General features: G+C 33.1%; 3 protein-coding genes across 3 annotated transcripts; 1 reads left to right on the top strand and 2 right to left on the bottom strand.

The window, feature by feature from the left end:
• Nucleotides 1-823: 823 nt before the first annotated feature.
• LOC143912310 (uncharacterized) lies at nt 824-11,175 on the top strand. Its single transcript, XM_077431593.1, has 17 exons — nt 824-896; nt 970-1,413; nt 1,526-1,765; nt 1,831-2,425; nt 2,504-2,708; nt 2,868-3,005; nt 3,066-3,212; nt 3,284-3,403; nt 3,480-3,574; nt 3,649-3,724; nt 3,810-3,935; nt 8,956-9,054; nt 9,150-9,389; nt 9,473-9,587; nt 9,658-9,906; nt 9,982-10,178; nt 10,253-11,175. Exons 1-17 carry the CDS (start codon nt 824-826, stop codon nt 10,499-10,501), a joined length of 3,408 nt encoding a protein of 1,135 aa, XP_077287719.1. The 3' UTR covers nt 10,502-11,175.
• mh (DNA-dependent metalloprotease SPRTN) lies at nt 3,713-6,117 on the bottom strand. The gene is made up of 3 exons (XM_077430439.1): nt 5,751-6,117; nt 5,360-5,594; nt 3,713-5,286 (listed from the first exon to the last, which is right to left on the bottom strand). The coding sequence occupies exons 1-3, from the start codon at nt 5,990-5,992 to the stop codon at nt 4,099-4,101; spliced, it is 1,665 nt and encodes a 554-aa protein (XP_077286565.1). The 5' UTR covers nt 5,993-6,117; the 3' UTR covers nt 3,713-4,098.
• Nucleotides 10,525-14,225, bottom strand: LOC143911539 (juvenile hormone acid O-methyltransferase-like). Its single transcript, XM_077430440.1, has 3 exons — nt 13,809-14,225; nt 11,202-11,482; nt 10,525-11,072 (listed from the first exon to the last, which is right to left on the bottom strand). Exons 1-3 carry the CDS (start codon nt 14,171-14,173, stop codon nt 10,888-10,890), a joined length of 831 nt encoding a protein of 276 aa, XP_077286566.1. The 5' UTR covers nt 14,174-14,225; the 3' UTR covers nt 10,525-10,887.
• Between the last annotated feature and the right edge of the window lie 1,624 nt (nt 14,226-15,849).

Below are 15,849 nucleotides of genomic sequence, written 5' to 3'. Positions count from 1 at the left end.
AATTTTACTACTTTTTGGAAAAGAAAATAAATAAGACAGTTTAAAACCCAGCTCACTGATAAGAATTATTTTAAAACGACATCCCTATAAGATAATGGCGTTGTTATTATAATGCTATCACCACTTTCCCGTCAAGAATGTCAGTACAATGGTAAGAACACACTCAAAAGTGCGGCACGGGACGCGTAGGTAACTCTAACTGTGATAGGCGTATCTTCATGTCATTATTCATGATTATTATTATTTAGACAAGATTCTCCTACATTTCTTGAGAATCTAGAGATATGAGAATCGACTATTGTCAACACAAGAATATAATATCACCAGATATACTCTAGGGGATGAGGCAGGGGCGTCATTTCAACTTTTCTCAGGGGGGGGGCAAAATTCTTGAACAGTAAGGAATGACTTTCTAGGGGGGGGGTGTATTATATTAAAAAATTAGTATATATGAATTTTTATATAAAAATTAGTGTACATACATATATGAACTATTTCTTTTAATCAGTTTTTATTTATATATTTTTATCAATAAAATTAATAGTAAAATAATTTTAAAAATATATAAAGATATTTGGTTTGTTGGTTTAGTATTTTAGTATTTTAATTCATAATAATACATTAAAATGTGTGGATAGTCCCGTTCAAATCTAGGGGGGGGGGCGACCACCCCAGCCCTTATGTATATAATTGAGACAAGGATTGAATACATTGTAACAAACGATCTACATATAAACAGCATGGTTGCTAGGGACGCTATTTATTCAATGAAATATACAATATATATTGAAACACAAACACGAATTCGTTTGATGGTTGAAAAATGGCTGAAAGGAGTAAAAAGAACAAGATTGCTTGGAGTGATGATTTGAGCTATGATTCTGAAGAAGAACGAGGTTTGACATTTAAAAATAAAAATGGACATTTACGGTGGTATACTACATTAATAAAACATTCTATTACTCACAGAAAAGGAACGGATAGCTTTGGCAGAACTAGCTGAAATTGAAACACCTGAAAAGCCATCATACACTGATAGTGAGCTCGATCAACTGGTCAGCTATACAAAACGTATGACGACTCTGTATTGTCTCCAAGATGCTGATTGGAATGATACGTGTATAGAAATGATCAGACAGTACTTTATGGAGCCTAAAAACATCATTCTGTGCATTTATTACGATGACGATACGTTGGTGGCTTCATTGTGTATACCGCGGGTGCCTTTTTATGATATGACATACTTCTTACGTCAACCTGATATGATATTCTCTGTCGATAACTTTTATGATGAAATGATTTTTGGCACGATTGTTGAAAGCATTGAAGGTTCCCTTCTTAAAATATTGGAGATTGTGTACGCACCTGTGTTGCAATCCATGAATACGTGGCCGAATAGTATCCTTTTAGATTGTATTTTATATAGACATTTATTTCATTTTATATGTAGATTAAGTTTGGTAATTTCCTTAAAGAATAACAGGCGTAAAAAATAAGTTGAATGGACAAATACACGAATTTTTAGCAAAATTGACTGATAGGCATTTTAAAACAGTAGGACAGACTGTTATATATGTTCCTCGTGAAGGTCTTGACAAAACAGTAGATGAAGCCAGCGGTGATGAGCAATTAGTCAAACGTTTGGAGAATGTTGTTATAAATTGGATTCAACAAATAAAGTCATGTTTAGAAGATTCGAATATAATCGCCTTTCAGAAGCAACTTATATGTCCTTTGGATGAGCTGAATTTTTGGATTTATAGACGTGAGTCGAATAAAATTAATCAAACTTGTATTAAATATCATACTTATACTATGAAATAATTTTAGATGAAAACTTAAGTGGTTTAATGTACCAAATACAAAACGAAAATGTGATACATCTGTCCAACATATTAAAAAATGCACACTCTTCGTACATAAAGCAATTTCAATACCTCTGTAATGAGCTCAAAGAGAGTATGGCCGAGACCATTTCTAACATTGAATATCTCCAAATATTAAAGGATCCCTGTTCACTAATGGTGACGGCTAAAAGTCCTGATGAGTTACCAACACACATTTCAAACATACTGAATTTATTCCGCTTCGTATGGACCGAGTCACCATATTATAATGTAGACGCCAAGATGACAAAGTTGTGTAGCTATCTGAGCAATCAAGTCATCATACAATGTACGCAATGGATAAACTTGACCGATCTATTCAGCGGAAAGACTAGAACTGCAATTGAAGAGCTTCACAAATGTATCGAGTGCTGCAAAATTTACAGAGATATTTACAACACCGTATCGGACGCTCATAATACTGTAAAGCCTCAAAGCTGGAATCTAGATGCAGAGATTATATTTAATTATATCGATACATTTGTGCAGAGATGTGTTGACATGTTGGAAGTTTGCAACGGAATGATTATCTTCGGAAGGTATTGTGTTGATATTATATGAATGAAAATAATGTCTCGTTTGAGTAAACTTTAAACGTAATTTTCATTATTAATTAGAATTGACGAAGTAGAGAAGATTAATATGCCTCGATTCGGTGGAACAAAGGGAGAAGAGTTTGAAAAGAAATGTCGAAACATTGAATATATGTTTCGTATTGCCTTAAAGAAAATAGAAGACGCAAAAGAAGACATATTTAATGTACATGCAGTTGATTGGTACACTAATATATTAGAGTTTCGCAATACAACGAAGCATATTGAAGTAAATTTTGTTATACAGCTAAATTTCTTAGATACATAGCTCCAAAAGCATATAGTATTTTCTGTCTTATTGATTTTGAGGTTATGTCTTTAAGGAGTTTCATTATTTAAATGAAGTCTATTGGTTATAATATATGTTGAAAATTTTATTTTATGAAAGGTGTTGATAGAAAATTTAGTGTTGTCACTTTTCCAAGAAGTTAACAATGTAGAAGAAGCTGTTCAAATTCTCGGCTCAACGTTCAACTATTTGAAAAGGGGAAACCTCAATAGCTTTCTTACACAGAACACTGCTTATGTAAGTTAAAGCTTTCGCCTATTGGAAATACTATGTAATATTCTTACCATATATTTTTAGGTGTGGAATTTACTGTTAAATGAAATAGAAACGATAAAGCAGGATATGGTGAGTAAACGGGATATGTATCCGGCCGGAATGCCAATCTACGCTGGTCAAGCATTACAGCTATATAGTTGTAAAAATTATTTGCTTCACATAAAGCAGGTCTTTCCAACATTTTTTATAATAAGATGAACATTTTTTTAAAGAAACTTATTAACAGTAACCGTTTATAGATTATGGATACGGCAATTTGGATGCCAACATGCAGCAATTCTGCAGACGTGTTACATGAATACAAAAAGGTGATGATAACAATTGACGAGTGTTTGTTACGAATTTGGAATTCATGGAAAGTATGTACAAATGTAGTCACTTGTATAAACAAAGGCATTGAATTTAGTTATTGATTAATCATTAAATGTTATGCAGAATTCTATAGACAATGACTCGTTGCACGGTTTGAATAGAATGTTAATATGTTACAGCAATATTAAAGCGGGATTATTAGAGTGTAATTTTGACAGGTATGAATAAAGAAAATCTTAAGGTTGTAACGAAATACTGATCATTTAATGAAACAAAATAATTATTTGTTCAGGAATACTATGAGAATGTGTAAGGAGTCGTATCATTGGGAAAATATCCAGTTTGAAATACCTTCTGATGTATTACGGGTATAATTTAATGTTTGAATTATTATATTTACTTGTACTTTTATATAATTTTTTAAGATGAATTCTTTATATATTGATGTTTTAGGTCTATTCGAATATCAGCGAAGTAAAATTTGTGTATGAAGATTCCTTATTGATTGTCACAGGTTACAATCGCATTCTGACGTCGCTATCGGAAGAAGAAGTAGCTCTTTTTAGGCCTCTAATTAATGTGAGTGATTCAAATAAAATTAAAATATATTTATTTTATTTCTATTATAAAATATATGTCCAAAAAAATTATAATACAATTTTTTAAAAATTAAGTTAATAAGTAATGTTCATTATGGCACATTAATCAAAACGAGTAACTATAGTTACATAAATTTATAACATTATGAGAGGCACATATCGAGATGAGAATTCATTAATGACTCTTCAACGAAATTTAAGCAACACGGACAAGGCATTTCAGTACTAGATCTACTGATACCTTTATCAATGTTCTTTTCATCGTCATCGTCGGATAAATAGATGGCTTTTGAAGTGTTTGCGTGATCGGAGTCTGACTCGAATACATGGAGACTCTCTTCGGCAAATGTTCTATTTAAACAGTCTTCTAAATGCTCATCGAAAAAGTCGGAATGAATTTTTTCATTGCACGTCGGACAGGTTTTGAGATTATTGTTGGATTTCTGCGGAGATTCGCTCAGATGCGTCAGATCCACAACTGCAGCTGGAGTAGGCTCTTCGAAATCGGTGTTGTTATTAAGCAGTGCAACTTCGATGCAAGTGGAAATGTGAGTTTCTAAGTAGGAATTAGATATGGAGATATCACAAACAGGGCATTTGGAATAGTATGTTTTAGAATCGTCAACGGGAGGCGATTTGAAATGTTCTGGTTTCAACACAACATCCTTGCCATATAAATCTTGAATAATTGTATTATACGTGTCGACCAAACCACCTTGTGTGGGTTTATAATTCTTTTCAGAGGGTTTATTGGTTGGATTCTTTGATTTTTGGGTCGGAGTCTTTATTGTTTGATTATCATTACCTTTGTTTGTTTTGATTTTGTTCACACTTTCAGTTGTTTGGTTGTATTTGTTTAACCAATGATTTCTTACAGTTTCTAGAACTGCATTGCTCGTCGAAGGTCGAGATGCAGTTGATGCTACATTTACATTATTCAAATTTTCATTGTTGCGTTTAGTAACCGATGATACTTTTGGATTCTTTACTGGTTCATTTGGTTTAAACTTTTTTGCAGATCTATTTGGTCCAATATTGGGTTTATTTTTGGGCGTCTCATTATTGGTTTTATCGAAAAACGTTCTGATGTCTTTGCTCGTTTCAGGCGGGGTATTTTTGATTTTTGGTAAGGTATTTTTGGCTTTAGGCGCATTTTTTTCCGGTTCCTTGATTTTAATAAAATTTCCACCACAGCTGCTAAGATGTTTTTGCCACCAAAAATCGTTCGGTCCGGGCGCGCGGTTACTAGATCTACGAACAGTTCCGAAGAATGGCCTTCTATCTCGACAAGGACCTTCGCATCTCCACCAATGCGTTTTATAAAGATCAACCTGTAAAATAATAAAACAGAAAATATAGTGAATACAATAAGATTGTACAATACTAGAGAATAAAGCTGAATACCTCGTCTCTAAACGTATGATAGACGGTGATGTTAACGTTCGCTTCACGGTTGATTCTGTACATGTGTTCGTGAAATTTCGGTCCATGTCCGTCTCTATCTCGATCGTTATCAGCGATGAATAAGTACGCATGAATCATTTCATGTAACAGCGTCTCGACTAAATTCTTCCGAGGTCTCAATTTTAATAGTGGCTCGCTCAAAGCTATATCGCAGAAACCCTCTCGGCCTTTATACCTGAAATTTTATATTCGGTTTGTTCAGTGACAGTTTTCGGAAATACATTGCAATGTAAATTGGATGCAACTACTAGATTCCCTTCTAACTGAATACAGTATAGACGAAACTTGTCATTTTTTTTAAATGGAAATACTTAGTATGTTTACAAGTAACCTGCATATGCCGGCACAAGAGTACATCCGTTTACTCCAACGTACGACTACGGATGCCAGTCGACCCCAGAAGAAGCGATGGTTGAATTGGATGAAGAGCGAGTGTACATCCGGTGTTGGGTCTGATAGTTCCAGATCTGGGGAGTTGACGATTTTTTCATCAACTACGTATTTGTTCTCCACACCCATTTCCGCTTGCAGCTGCAACGCGAGCTGATGATCTCGGGATACCTGACGCCACATCGTCGCTCACCGTTAAATGACATTAATTTTTTATCTCTTATTGGATACCTTCAATGTGTTTTCGGTTGCTAGTGTCACTGTCAGTGTCAAGTTTTAATACTCTGCAGTGTTACCACTTTACATTTGATTGGCATATTTTATGCTGGGCGTAGTTTATTTGTAAAATTTGGTGCTATTTGTAGCACCTGGTTTATTTCTCTTTTCATATTTAAAGAATTCGACTGATTTATTATATTTACGGCTTGTTATTATGGGGCGTGTGAAGTGAAACGACGGAATTGTTAAGGCACGACTGTTTAATGTGATGGGCGGGAAGGAAGTAAAGTAGCAGCAGACCAACATTGGCCGAATTGGTCATTTAGTACGCGGGACAGATGTGTTGACCGTGTCCCGGTCTTAGAAAACACCGTTTGTGTTTGTAAGAGGATCGTTTATTTTTGTTCAATTGTTACAGTGGTTATTGTATGTACGAAGAGGTTGAGCTTCGGAGAAGTGATCTGGTTGTAATCTGATCTGGTTCACTCTGGCATTGCGAGCTGCTGCGTTGCTTTATATACGTTTTGGGTTGGAGCGTGCCGCGCGCTTTGTCTTCGTTTCCAAGACACGTGTTGACCTATATTCGAGGCGCGTGCTCGGTACATGTGTGATTTATAGCTCTGGGGTCAGTGTGCCAGGACGTCATGCGTTAATGACTGCCACGAGTTTACGACTTTTCAGGACATCGTGTCACGGTTGCCTGGTGACATCACTGTGGGGTTTCGTTCGTTTACGATCGAACGATGAACTCTTTCTTCTGGAATGGTCTATAGGGGGGTTGAAGGTTTTGGACCGTTTCCCAGCCTATGGAAATTCAGTTGAATTTTGAAGAGGATCTTTATTACTCGATTAATACAGGTGTTTTTGTATGTACAGCGAAGTAGGTAAAGGATTCACTGGAACGAGCTAGGTCGAGTTCCTGAAGCTCACTGGCATCTGGGGACGATGCACTGGTTTATAAATGTGTTGCTTGAGCAACGCGTAGCTGGGCTGGTGAGATCATGTTCTGGAAGATTCAGACGGGGTCGAGGTCTTCCTTTGTGTTCGATGTTTGATGCGTAGTTGCGTAGCTCCTTGGGATTTCCCGTGTACTCGTGATTGCGTATCTGGAGCGAGTCGAATCGCGTTTATGGGTAAGCTGGACGAAGTATTTCGGCCACGGCTAACTTTCGTGTACGAGAAGAGGACACGAGATGTCATTTGTACAGATCAAGTTCGATGAGGGAAATAGGTGATATCATAAGTCGTGCTATATCTCTACAGGTCGAAGGGTCGTTGCCCTTAATTTATGCATGTTTGTACAGGATCGATGATGTGATCACTGGTTTTGATTCGTATTAGCACAAGTTGTGCTAGATTCCTACAGTCTCAACTCGCAGGATGGTAAGCGACCATGTCGTAGAGCCGCGACATTATATTTAATCAAATGACGGTAGATATATTTATGAGAAAAGGGCGATATTTATTTGTAATGTTTGCCATTTTTATATAATTAATGGCACATTTAAAGTTACCGTGATATTGTTTCGTTTCCATGATCATAGTTTGAGATATCGTATGAAATCAATTTAGTTATGTAGGAATCTCGTCATCGCCATCGAAACATCTAGTGCGACGGAGAATACATTTTCTCACGCTCAACCATTGACGTCATCTCAAGTCGAAGAACACCTGCATCCATTAAACTAAATCGAGTGGAACGACGCCAAACATTCGAGCATATTCCACCCCAAAAAACCAAGCAGAACGACACCAAGTCGAAGAACACCTGCATCCATTAAACTAAATCGGGTGGAACGACGCCAAACATTCGAGCATATTCCACCCCAACAAACCAAGCAGAACGACACGAAGAACACCTGCATCCATTAAACTAAATCGAGTGGAACGACGCCAAACATTCGAGAAACGTCCACCCTAAACAACAAACCACATTCCTCGCATAACTTGCACACGTAAACACCACGTGCACTTCTTGGAATCAATCGCCAAACACAGGTCACGTGGATCCTCAAAAACCATATAAAAAGAGGTCCATCCCAAACAACTTCAGTCGACCCACAGCAACAAGAGTCGACACACAGCAGCGGACCAGTCGACATCCAGCATCTGAACAGCTACCACTACACTACCCTACAATGGAAGAACGCTTGCAACTCAGCCGAATGCCGAGCCAGCAACACACTGCCATATCCAGAGACATCTGAACATAGCCGGATCCAGAGCAACGACACGTTGCAGATCCAGCGGCCATCACGACACCAAGTCAACAGCCAATAGCCGTTTCGAGAAAACTTCCTCAAATATTCTAATACACTTGTACAATATTTAGGCAAACAATAAAACAACTTAAAACAAGCACAACAGTGTTTCGTTAGGCTGGGATACGGTCAACACTACCTACCCCGCCTACAGCTATAACGATTTATACAGTTGTATAAAATTTATAGATGCTTGGAATAAAATAATTGACGGTTAATTACATAATATAATGCTATCAGCTATTATTGATTTGTTTATAGCAAATTTCTATAAACGTAAATAATCGATATCTACTCATTGTTTGTATTTATTCACTCTCAATAAATTGACAGTGAATAAATAGAATGAGCACTTGTTCATCTTTAAATTTTAAACTTGTCCATACATTAATACAATTTTTATTTTACATTTCTTTGATTAATTTAATTGTTTTTGTCACATATATTACTTGAAACTAATATAAAATAAGTGTATGGCAGAAAAACACCTTAAATTAAAATTTTGAATCAAATACCGCATTAAAAAATAAATAAAAATGTAATGAGTACGACAAGAATATAGAACTGAATACGCTATCATTATATTGAGTTCAACAATAATGTTGAATTGAATACATTATCTCATTCTTCTGTAAGTATGTTGTTAAAAATTTAGATAAATTCCAGGAATGTTTAACAAAAATAAGTGATGGAATGCTAAAATTTAAGTGGAATTCAGTTGATTCCGACTCATTTTTATCAAATTGTATCAAGAGCGTCGAATTTGTTAGTATTATTTCAATTATGTAATTTATTAAAATCATTCACATTATTTTTTATTGTCATTAAATATTTAACATGTTTTGTAATTTGAATTTTAGATCCAACTGATTCTGAATAAATATAAAATATGTAACGTGAGAATAGTGAAATGGATAGAAGATATTTGCAGTAAATCTTTGATAATGTATAGAATGTTTAATTTGTCTAATATTGATGTATTACAAAAAGAAATAAAAAATGTGATGCAATCAACGATAAATAATATATTGTTAATTTATAAAAATATTATTAAATACATTGTCATTGTATTTGAAGGATTTGAAGAATTTATTGACGAGGTATAATATATAATACAATGATTAAAATTTAGCGTGCCTTTATATATTTACTTCAATATATGTAAATACAATTTGTTTTTCAGATACCATATAATTGGTTGAAATATATTTTGCAATTTGATAATCTCTTAGAAACTGCTTTAATATTTAATGTCAGAACAACAATGAAAAATATGTACAAAAATTTGACTGGAGATGGTTTGTATATTTTTTCAAATAAAAAATAAAATATTCATAGTTTTTGTGAATAAAAATGATTATATTTAAGGTATTGTTGAACCAACACCATTATTGAATGTGAATTTAAAAATTATGAATGAACAAATATGTCTTGTTCCTGACCGGAAGCAGATTTTTAATCTGTTTTGTTCAATTTTTCAAGGAATTATAGAAAATTTCAGCACTATTCCACGATTGTGTGTACAATTTGGATTGCCAAATGATGGACTCCCAAGTTTTAATAAAATAATTGAAAAAGACATTGAATGTCTGAAATATCAAGAACTCATTATAACCGGTACCGAATGACTATAATTATTTAGATATTTTTGTATTTGATTTTTTTTTATCCAATGCTGATATTAATTTTTAGAATTAGAGCAAGGATTGAAAATTGTTGATATGCATTTGGAGAGTTGGAATAATTTTAAACATGTGTGGAAAATTCCTAGAAAGGAGTTTTTACAAGACTATGTATCACAAAAGCCCTCATCTAAAGAATTTGACAAAGACGTTATTCGTTATGTGGAACTTGCGAATGATATTCAAATGAAAGAAAATACTGTCCAGGTAATCGTTTTAATATTTTTATACTTTTAAGTACTTTTGAGTCAGAATGATTATAATTGTCATAATATTTTTAGGTGAATTTTATGCTGTTGGATTGTTCAAATTTAAAAGTTTCGATCATTCAACAATGTATAGAGTGGCAAGAAGGATTTGCAGAAGCACTTAAAATATCAAATCATAAAGATATCAAAGCTATTTATACATATATGAAACAGACAAATGAAGTTGGTCAAGAACAACCTAGCAATTTGTTGGAATTTCAAGATATGATGGATACTTATGATAGGATGTGCATGGAATTGTTACAGACAGAAAATACTTAGATACAGTAATAACGTACATTTCTCAGATGATTCTGATTCAAATAATATAAAATAAATTTATTTACAGATCTATAATACAAATATTACAATTGAGTAAAATTTAAAAAAAAAATCTTAACATTTTAAATATTTTCTTTTCATTATTGGATGCATTACTTTCATTAAATAACAAATGTGGTTGATTTTATACATAATATAACAAATAAAAAATCATTAACAAATTTAATAAGAATTGAGATTTTATAAAATTTATTCTACCTATTATTCAATATTTATATCAAAACTCGAGTTTACGACAATAACATACATATGAATGTAAATATATTTAATAAACAGCAGACATTCTTATCTATTGAATTGTAATTGATCAAAAACCTATGATTTATTTATCTTTTTGAGGCGTATGCAAGCAAGGAACTGTAATTTGTTTTTATAAGTTCTTTTTCACGACCATTATTGTCTTCCTCTAAATAACCCAATTCACCTGTAATATACATAAAATGATCCAAATATTCTTCATGCAGATGTTTAGGAATATCTTTAAAGAATGGGTTAACTGCTGCTGCAGAATCTATGAAAAGAAAAATAAACTGTGTGAAATTAATTTTATACTTGTGTGTGAAATATGTATTTAAAACATCTTAATATATATGATGATTCATTATATTCAGTATTGCTTTTATTATATTTTTTTGAGTACCTCGGTAATTTTTCATTCCAATGTAATCGTGCGTTTTATGTTTAACTTGTACTTTCACATTTTTAAATCCAGCTCCAAGTAGTAATTTCCTAAATTCTACAGCAGGGTTTAAGGAGTTATTATATGGTGATATGTACTTGTCGGTATTTCTCATGTACTGTTCCCACCTTGGATCTTCCGACATAAGTTTCCATATATCAAAAATACGATGTTTCGCTACTAAGGTTATCACACAATCGCCCGTTTCGTTTAGCATATTGTACATTGATCGTAAAGCAGATCTGAAAATATATTCATTTCATGGAGATTGTTTATTATTTATTGAAAAATAGTCGCTTTATATTTAATATAGAATTATACATAGTTAAATATATGTTCAGCACAATACAGATTATGATTGCTACTTTACAATTAGCAATCAAAGATTCTATTAACGATTCCGATTTAAATACAATTATATGTGAAGCTCGCGAGTTGGTTAAAAAGTTAACAATCCCTTTTCTTATTATGAAATTTAACGGTAATGATACTAGAAGACCTGTAATACATAGACTGTATTACTAGATGGAACAGACATTCCATACGTTAAACTCTTTATTGTTATGTAAAGAATTTTGTTCAAAAATAGTTGAAAACAATATAGAGTACTATTTCCCAAAATATAAATGGATCTAAATTAACGTTATCGTTGAGACATTACGTCCATTAAAAGACGTTGAGTGATTTTTTACGGGATTTGGATTCAATCAAAATTGAAAGTACAAAACTTGAAAAAATACACCCATAAAAATCTGTAAAAATTAACTTCTAGAATAAAAAAGCTTCTAGATTCGTTCTAAACTGTTGTCGAATTTTTTTCCTAAACGAAGGGCCCGATGAAAAGTTGGTAAGCCTAGAGAAAGTCAATTAAATATGAATAAAAAAAAATGTATTTTGTCTGCATTTTAGCTACATCAGAATCTTCCCTCTATTATGCAGTGCACCAGCAGCAAGCCGCATACGCTAGAAGATATGTTCCTTTGTCATTTTAATTATGCATGTATATGATCACAATAAATTATAGCGAAAAGCCGTATAAAGGGAGGTATAGATAATGTGAACATTAATATTTGTCCTCAAAACGGGACATCTACCAATTTTTACGTAATAGTATGTGTATTCAAGAAAACGTGTATTTTTTCATAGTTTTTATTTATTAATAAAAACATCCAATAAACCCTTTTAAACGAAAACAAAAAATAGTGTGACCAGAACACTATCCCAATAAACATGTTTCAATAGAAAAAACTCAATATAAAATAGTATTAACAGTGGGAAAAAATCCCAATTAAAAATACGTAATTTTTACTTTTGATTTGAACTGAACGACTACTTAGAGATTTGAAAGCTAAAAAGTACTAAAAATGAAAGTTAAAATACCCGACCATAGATTCCAATATTTATTTTGAACAGGAAATTGACAGATTTTGAGACATCGACCGAACAACACCAAGATATAGAAAAATCGCGCGATTTAAAAAACACATATATCTCCGAATCTCGAGCCAATCAACATTTTTTATTACCAAATTCGTGTTTACTGGGCATAGATCTATAATAAATGTCATATCTCGTCTCTGAACCAAAAAAAAGTCGAACAGTGTTATTTAACCACTTAATTGCCATAAGCGCATGGGTGCGCGCTCTTTCGTGTTTAAGACTATGATTCGAAATTGATTTTGGTTACTTCACAGTGATACGTCAAAATAAATTAAAAAGTCTATATTTTTCCTTAGTTTGTTATTTAGAATTATTATACATATATATATATATATATATATATATATATATATATATATATATATATATATATATATATATACATATACATATACATATACATATACATATACATATACATATACATATACATATACATATACATATATATATATATATATTGAATATGAATTATTATTATATATATATATATATATATATATATATATATATATATATATATATATATATATATATATATATATATATATAATATATATATATATATATATATATATATATATATATATAAATATATATATATATATATATATATATATATATATATATATATATATATATATATATATATATATATATATATATATATATATATATATATATATATATATATATATATATATATATATATATATATATATATATATATAATAATAATTCAATAAATATACTCTATTTTTGAAAACGGGATATTACGACGTCCCGAAGATGTGCTTGGGGACAACGGGACAGGCTACCTCAAAAAGGGATGGTCCCGTTCAAAACGCGACGTATAGTCACTTTAGGTATAGACGGTGTGGTTGTATTTACACTTTGCTAATATTTAAATACAAGAGAACTGGACTGATATTTATTGATTTAATTTTTTAAAATTAAGCTAACCTTAGATGAAGGACTGAAATTAGACTCATCTTAGTAATAATTCAAATGCTAAAAAACAACCTAGAAAATTAATTAAAATACTGCAAAATGTATTTCGATTGTTTTTAATTGATATAAATTATGATTGAAATATTAGATGAAAGGAATTGCCATTGGAAAACTCACGCTTGATCCTGTGCCCAGTTCAAACAGTTGAACGAGAATATATGATCGTATTTATTAATGTGTTCAGGCTTGGGCTCGGCCACGATATCCATGAGAACGAAATCAATTTTATCAGTGGCGTAGATGTTCTTGGCGTAGTCCACCATCTCGACGGACAAATCACCACCGGTCAAAGAGTGGAAATCAATCGGAAGCCTTTTCAGCAAGATGTTAATAGTGACGTCACCCTCTCCGCATCCGACGTCCAGCACCACATCTTTACCATCTTTCCTCCACTCGACCAGATGTAGATATTTGTCGAGGACGTCGGTGGCGTCGCGACGCTGAAGACTGTTGGCCTTGTGGTAGAGTGTTGGGTTGAACATGACCGTTGCACAGAACTGACCAATCCACTGTCGGAGGATGTTGGTGCATTTGTCGCTCGCTGGAAACCACCTCTTCGTATTATATAGCCGCTCAATTTGAGAGTGGTGTCCAAACTGTGGTGCGCAGTCCCACCCTCGTCACTCACCCGATGGGGTGCACTTTCGTTTTGTTTCACTTTCAACTCATCCTGGTTGTGGTGTTCACTTTCAAGTCATCCAGAAGGTGCTCCTTACATTTTAATTCACCGTTACAAAGAATTTTGAATAAGTTTTGACGTATAACTACATCTAATAAATGTAAGTTGACCATTCGTACTGGTTTTATCAGATTCATTCCAAATAGTGTTTTGATTTTCACTCGAAAGTTATGGTGACTTCTGAGCTATGATTTAACGAATGGTGTGGAATCCCATGAAGTCAGTTGCAAATATATCAAATGAATGTTCATTTAGGGCCGGGCCGCACCGTGCGACTTGCGAGCGACCAGACCAATGCATGCAGGTAGATGGGACATGCCACACCCGTCAACTTGTTTTTCGCACACATTTCCATACATTTTTTCGTGTCGCGCAACTATGGTGCGGCCCGGCCCTAAGTCTGATATGTGTCTAATACTTAAATTTTCCCTGTTTTTTCTGAACAAATAGTATTCATGAGCGAAAATCCTCATTCCGCCTCTGCAGAGCTATTTGCAATTACATATATTAATAATATATCTCTTAAAATATTATCAATATTATCTCTGAAATCATTCACATTTATTTTGAACTTAATAATTTCACTTAGAATCCTAATATTCTCTTCGCCAGCTCACCTTGGATTGACAATTTCATCTAAATTATGCAAACAAAATAGTACACAGGCAATAGTTACAATAGGATCAAAATAGATGATTCCAAGATCTCGAAACATAATGGTTGCTGCCGCAATTCTTATTCAAGCTGGCAAAGGTTACAAAACATTACTTTAAAAATACAACAAACTTGACCTTTTTACATACCTCCTTTACGTTTTTCAATAATACACAATAGCCCTATCTGTAACGTTATGTAGTTTTAAAACAATCTATTAAAAGTTATAGTCCGATAGTTCCAGATTTAGGAAGTTAACGATTTTTTCATCGACTACGTATTTGTTCTCCACACCAATTTCCGTCTGTTCTGCAACGCGAGCTGATAATCTCGGGTACCTGACGTCACATCGGCACTCACCGTTAAATGATATTAATTTTTTATCTCTTTTTGTATACTTTTATTTGTCGGTTGTTAGTCAAGTTGCATATTGCTGCCATTTGTAAAATACTCCGCGGTGCTACCACATTTTATGCAGAGCGCTGTTTATTTGTAAGACTAGGTGCTATTCACAGCACCTAGTTTGTTTCTCTTTTCATATTTAAAGAATTCGGCTGACTGTTTATATTTATGGTTTGTTATATTTAATCGAATAACGGTAGATATGATTATGAGAAAAGGATGATATTTATTTATAATATTTGTCATTTTTATATAGTTAATGGCAGATTAAAAGATACCGTGCAGTATAGAACTCTTCACTCATATTACCAATTGTTTAGTTTCCAGGATCAAAGTTTAACATTAGTTTAAGATAACGTATGAAATCAGTTTTATTATTTAAAGCAGCGGTTTCCAAACTGGGAGGCGCGCCTCCCTGGGGAG

Source organism: Arctopsyche grandis, chromosome 5 (genome assembly GCF_051622035.1).
Source record: "Arctopsyche grandis isolate Sample6627 chromosome 5, ASM5162203v2, whole genome shotgun sequence".
Lineage (NCBI taxonomy): Eukaryota > Metazoa > Arthropoda > Insecta > Trichoptera > Hydropsychidae > Arctopsyche > Arctopsyche grandis.
The sequence above is the reverse complement of the archived record's forward strand: the minus strand, read 5'-3'. Positions and strand labels throughout refer to the sequence as shown.